Source organism: Peromyscus eremicus, chromosome 3 (genome assembly GCF_949786415.1).
Source record: "Peromyscus eremicus chromosome 3, PerEre_H2_v1, whole genome shotgun sequence".
Taxonomy (NCBI): Eukaryota; Metazoa; Chordata; class Mammalia; order Rodentia; family Cricetidae; genus Peromyscus; species Peromyscus eremicus.
In genome coordinates, this window is record NC_081418.1 from 81,457,127 (window position 1) to 81,464,070 (window position 6,944).

General features: G+C 37.2%; 1 gene segment (V, D, J or C); it reads left to right on the top strand.

Annotated features, from left to right (window-relative positions):
- Positions 1-2,090: 2,090 nt before the first annotated feature.
- Positions 2,091-5,947, top strand: LOC131907019 (Ig kappa chain V-II region 26-10-like). The segment is given in 3 exon segments: positions 2,091-2,139; positions 2,529-2,845; positions 5,118-5,947. Coding segments are annotated over 3 exon segments (441 nt in total).
- The last annotated feature ends 997 nt before the right edge of the window (positions 5,948-6,944 follow it).

A 6,944-nucleotide genomic window follows, 5' to 3' on the forward strand; every position in this document is an offset into this window, starting at 1 on the left:
GAAAGTCATTGCTATATCTCAGACAAGCTGAGAACACTGCTCACAAGAATGTCCTTGGGCCTTTAACAGAATTAATCATGCTCTGTATTAGACAAGAACGCTGGAAAGTCTGTGACCTCATTTTTTCCTACTTTATAATTTACAAAGGATACATAAGCTAGTTATTAAAAATCAAACATAAAATTCAAATGAAAAAATAGTTTCAGTCTCATTATTTGGTGTGAGATTTGTTGAAAGTACTTGATATATCTTTTTATTTATTTATTTTTTTACAAATGGCCAATAGCTATAGAAAAAAGTGATCAATAATACTAATAATCAGAGAGAAAGAAAACCAAAACCACAATCTCTTACCTTAGTGAGAACAAATATGATAAAGAGAAAATTGATACATTTCTAGATGATGGCTGTGTCTGGGTATTCAGCTAAAATTCCCACTGTGGCCCATGAATTTAATTCTTTGAATCTATGAGACAAGAATTTGAACGCTTCTAAATCAGACAACTTGGGTGACCATCAGGTTCTCCTGTACCCTAACCTTGCCCTATCTGAGCTTACAAAGAACTGAGAAAGACTCCTTTGCTCTCAACATTAACCCCACAATGGTCTGTATCAAAGGGCACATAGATTCAGTTACAAGCAGAAAGAACTTTTCAAAGTTAAAAATGTATTGTATTGCAGATCTTTATGAAAGCAGTAGATACAATGTAAATTCTTGCCATTCTAGTCTGTGAGATTTTTATTAATTCCATTAAAGTTTGAAATTTCACCATGTATATTCATTATATGTGGTACATAAAGATGTGGGACAATGTAAGATGAATTGCTAAATGGTCTTATTAATAAAAACCTGGAGCCAGATACTGGGGGAAAAACTGAGAGGTCAGAAAAGCAGAAAGAAGCCAGTCATGTTCTTACCACTTGGAAATCCTCAGCCAAAGAGACCTACTTCCTGTATACCCACACCTATATGCCTGTCTGTTCTGCATCTCACTTCCTTTCTCTGCCCAACTATATCACTTCCTGTCTGTTTGTACAGACCTGCAGAACTCTATGGTTAGTGCTGGGATTAAAAGTGTATGTCACAATGCCTGTTCCCAGTGAGGCACTGAACTCACAGAAATCTGGATGGATCTCTGCCTCCCAAATGCTAGGATTAAAGGCATGTGCTACCATTGTCTGACTTCTAAGTTTAATATAGTGGCTGACTTTTTCCTCTGATCCTCATATAAGCTTTATTAGGGTGCACAAAATATTGGGAGACACAATATATCACGACACCCATGAGCTATCCTCTGCCCTTCATGTGTGTGCTATCTAATACACATGCCTGCACAAACACAAAAACACATGATAAATAAATAAATATAAAAATGTCACTCCACTGAAGTATAATTGCTGCATAAAATTATATATATAAATATTCAATGCATACAAAACAAATGAATCAAAATTTACCTTTGAAATACCATTACCCACAAACACCAGAGACCCATCCCTCACTTCAAAGTTCCCCCCAAACATGTTTCCTATGATGATTATTTTTAATATCTATCACTGTTACATTTTCATGCTAAATACTTAAGATATAGCTTCCTAGTATTTTTTGTTTATTTTTGTGTTTATGTTAAGATAAATTCAATGGACCACAGGAAAGAAATCTCCTAACTTCTAGATTAAATATTCTTAAATGACAGTATTTTTCCTGTAAAATTGATGAAAGAGGAGCAAAAGCATAGTTATTCAACTCATAGAGAATGATTGAATACATACGTTTTTATCTTCACTCCTTCCAGTGTTTCTTTAATGAGCACTTATTGAATTCTGGTGCTGCCCAGATTGATAGTTTTTAGCATGTTCTTTTCCCATCAACCATCACATTTTGTCAAAAATATCTTGACATGGAAGATATTTTATGTGAATTTTACAGTCACTAGAAGCATACACAACTCTTCCCTCTATCTATATTAGATCACTAACCCTGGCCTTTGCATATTGCTCCCTAGGGAGGACACACCCTTGCTAGCCTGAGATAAAAGCTGAGCTGTCACCTTGCAGTGACTAATCAGTCTCCTAGATTTCCTTTCAAAATGAAGTTGACTATTCTGATGTTGTTGCTGCTGTTGTTCTTGATTCCTGGTAAGGACAGGGGGAAGTGAGTAAGGAAGATAGGAAGAGAGGATAAGCCTTTGGTTCCACTGATCATCACATGTATTCTATCCATGTATGAAAGGACAGGTATTATCTTCCACAATGGGGCCTTTGAGGTTTACATCTGCGACAGTAAGGTACTGATTGGGCAGAACCTGTGCTATAGTAACTATTATGACACAGATGGTGTGGGATGATAAAATTTATTCCTAGAAAACTGTTCTCAGTTCACTTGTTTTGTTAGAAAGGGAATTTTAGTGTATAAAGAATTGTGTGTAAAAAGAAATATAAGAGCTGAAATAAATATCAAAAAAGAAACCACAGAGATTGTTTATAAAGTTTTTTGATAACCTTGTACTTCTCTCTCATTATTTCAGCTTCCAGGGGTGATGTTATGATGACCCAAACTCCACTGGCCCTGCCTGTCAGTCTTGGAGATCAAGCCTCTATCTCTTGCAGATCTAGTCAGAGCCTTGTACATAATAACGGAAACACCTATTTGAATTGGCTCCTGCAGAAACCAGGCCAGTCTCCACAGCTCCTGATCTACAAAGTTTCCACCCGATTTTCTGGGGTCCCAGACAGGTTCAGTGGCAGTGGGTCAGGCACAGATTTCACACTCAAGATCAGCAGAGTGGAGCCAGAGGATTTAGGAGTTTATTACTGCATGCAAGCTACACATGTTCCTCCCACAGTGACGCAGACCCTAACAAATACATCCTTTCTTGGGGTAACCCAGCTGCCAAATAAGTTATTTATCTGTGAGAGAAAGAGATGATGAGGAACTCCTGATTATGGGTTTCAGTTGAGGGCATTGGAGCATGAGTGCCTTGTCTATACCTCACTGGTCATCCATTTCTGGCCTCAACAGCTACAATAACAAAGATATTGCACCTGCCTCAGGAGAATAACAAATGGGAACCTTCTCAGCAACCAGGAATGATGGGGATAAAGCTGAGTGAAAACCCATTCTGATCCAACGTTCCTTGTCGACATTTGTTGCTCAAAATTATCCAGTAAAGAAGACAGAAAATGAAGATTTATTCCTTGGTTAACTGTCTCCTTAAGGACATAATTAATTTATTTGTAACATTTTGTGCTTTTGAGTTAAATTTCATTTTGTTAATATGGATATTACATATCCTTCACTTTTTTGTTTACTATTATTGTAAGGTATATTCATCAACTCCTTAAATTTCAGACTAACTTAACTCATGAAGTATTTCTTTTCTGACAAGAAAACGATTCCTCTTATCTCAATTTAGCTGTTCTATGCTGTGGATATCGCTCTGCATAAATAAACACTGATTGGCCAGTAGCCAGACAGGAAGTATAGGTGGGACTAACAGAGAGGAGAATTGAGGGAACAGGAAGGCAGAGGGAGAGACTGCCTGGAGCCGCTGCCAGGACAAGCAAGATGTAAGGGACCAGTAAGCCACAAATCACGTAGCAAAGTATAGATTATTAGAAATGGGCTAAATATAAGAGTAAGAGCTAGACAATGATAGGCCTGAGCTAATGGCCAAGCAGTTTAAATAATGTAAGCGTCTGTGTGTTTATTTTATAAGTGGGCTCCAGGACTGGCGGGACTTGGTGGGACCCGGAGAGAAAAGCTCTCTAGCTACAGTTCTATTTTGACTGCATGTTTTATTTCAATTAAATGCACAGTTATCAATAGGTAGAATTATGTACATGCTAGAATTTTCTAGTTCTGAATATTTTCCTTCCATTTTTCCTAATTGTTCATCATTTGGTGTTTTTTATGTATTGATACAATTTTACCATTTTTCTCCTTTATTTGTGTGAATTTAGTGCAAACTTATTTTCAGGTTAAATTACTTTTCTTCAGTTTTCAGAGAATGACCATGTTTCCTCTTTTCTGAAGTTTCTGGTAATTGTATTTTCTTGTTGGAAGAGAAATTTTGCTGTGCTTGATAGAACTTTGGCTATATATCCCAATTCTCTCCTTGTTTGATTTGCAAGTGTGTGTGTGGTATGAAAGTCCTCAGTAACTAATAAAAGTGTTATGATGAGCAGAAAGAAATTAGTTTCCATATAATAAGATTCCCTTAAATGTACCTTAGCACCTTCGTGTCTACTTTTTCTTTCTAGATTTGATCTTTTGATCAGGTATCTTGCAATGAAAGTCTTTGAGTTTTGAGGGCCTGGATGTTCAGGTATGACTTCAATAAATATTGTTTTTGTATGTTCATCTTTCTCTCCTCTTATTAGAAACACCATAATATAAGCATGTATTCATTTCATACTGCCTATGCTGTTTATTCTTTTGTATTTTGTTTTATTTCTTTTTTTGAAATTTAAAAATACAAAGCATTATTTTATCTTTGTATGCCCAATTGTCTTCCTCCTCATATTGGAACTCCTAGTCACTGAAGTCTTCCTCCAGCTCGAATACTGTTTTTGTTTTGATTCAGAGAGTTAATTTGCTTTGCTTGCATGAACATGAGTTGGGGCCTATTTACTGGAACATAGCAGTTTATCAGTGGCTACAGGGCAGAAGAGAATGGCACACCCTTCCCTAATAGCCTTTAACTGCTAGTAGTAGTTCATGAGTAGTGAACATTCATCATCCCCTCTTGCATACAAGATGAAAAAGTGTTGTGTCCATCTTCTTACAATCATACACAGGTAACCACAGCAATGAGTTCAAGAGTACAATGATCATGTCCAGAATCCACTGTTTCACTGGACTCTTTTCTATCCTCTGGTTCTTACATTCTTCCTATATCCTGTGTCTGAAGTCCCTTCAGCCTGACGGGGATAATAAACCTGTTAAGGATAAGTATTGGTGAACTTATTTAGGCCACTCCACGTAGTTAAAAGGAGATTTATTTAAAGGCGCAACTTACAAATTAAGGGATAGGTAGGTCGCGGGGTCTGGGGAAGGTGTATCGCAGTCCAGCGGTGTTCTCTGGAGCTCTGCTTTGTCCACCTCAACCATCCAGGGTCCTGGAACCAAGAGAGCGTTCGCCGATCCAGATCTCGGGTCCCCAGGCGCCTCCCTTGGCCCCGCCTTGTAGGCGTGACAGTTGCCGAAGTCTCAATGGGGGTTGGAACTTCCAGAACAAAGCTGGAATGGCTACCCACTACATCTCCCCCTTTTTGTCTAAATAAGAAAGTTCTAACCTAATACAAGACTATATACAAAGGAATGGTTATCAAATATTGTCCAGGAATAATGAGGGATAATGACCTAGATAAATGGAACTACAACCAATGCAAACAATATCAAGCAAGAAACACATATTAAAATCCAGAGACGTATAGAGCATAGGTAAATGGCATGTTACAAAGATCATTCCAAAAGGTGTCCTATCCTAAAGAACCTAAATCTAATACTTAATATGTTCTATCTACTAAGTTGTAACTATAACTGCTAGTCTTCAATCCCATCAAAGACCTGAGAAGGAATATAATGGTACCTGAGAAATGGTAGATGGATGCAAGCAACTTTCGGGAATCTTGCGAGAGTAGACCGAGACAGCTGGCAGCCTGGACAGTCACCTAATGTTTCTCAGCATTGTTGGTGCATTCAAATTGGCTACAGGCCTAAAGTATCTGACAGACCATTTTCAGAAGCAGGAATTCTGAAAGACCATCTTACCCTGTCTTGGCAGAGTACAGTGGTCGCTTTCCTTGTGTCCCGCTTGTCCAGAAAGGATAGCATTGCATTTGTACTGTCAGCCGTCGAGGCAAGGGCAGTTCTTTGCCCAGTAGGCCATTTTGTGCCAAGAAGACAAACTTCCAAATGGAAATGTCTAGAAGCCCAACATTCTCTCGGGATCAAATTGGTGCAACCAGGAGCAATTGTGTCTCGCATCAACAGAATTCTAAGTTATTTAAATGCCATATTCTCTAGGTCTATGAAGTGTTTGAAGATTACCTGTCCATCTGACCTATGTATCTGTAAATCTGTATAACCTGACTAACGTAACTATAGAGATGACAAGCATAGGTGACTATAAATCTATAAGTCTTATCTACTGAAATAACCTAAGGACTAAGGCTTCACGTAAACAAGGTAGACGGTCTATAAGCAAGTGTATGGTAAAGAACGATGACTTCAAAATTGTGACAATACACAAGATGTTATAACAGAGGTAGGAGTGTATAGTGTGATATACAATATGACAATAATCTTAAATATATATCAATATTTATAACAGAGGTAGGAGTATGTAGTGGGATATGCAATATGACAATAATCTTAAATATATATCAATATACCGAATATCCTAAACAGAAGTAGAACATACATAAAGTATGACAGATATAAATTTACATTTGTATCAATATACAAATATTTCAAATGAGAGTAGAAATGTATGTACATTATACCAAGTATAGTTCTGTATTTGTATCAATATACAAATTATCTTAAACAGGAATATAAAAATAGTTTACATTTGTATCAACATATAAGAATCCATAACAGTGCAAATTACAGTGCAAATTAGTCAAGGCTGCTATTTTACTAAATTTGTTTACTAGTATACACAATAATCTACCATAATGTCTTATACCTATCCATTCCATTTCTTCTTTTCCTTTTTTTTTTTTTTTTTTGGGGAGTACTGAGTTTAATATTTCCTTCCACCCCCAACCCTATAACCATCATCCATAACCCTGAGAATTATGAAACCTAAGGGAGAAGGGGCGTCGTTTTCTTAGAATTGCTTCCTGCTGTTTAGGGGGTGATGTTATCTCTGTTGGGTACTGTGAGAAAGCGCAGATAGTTAAATTTCAGTTAGACTAACTGTAGGTTCTGCAGC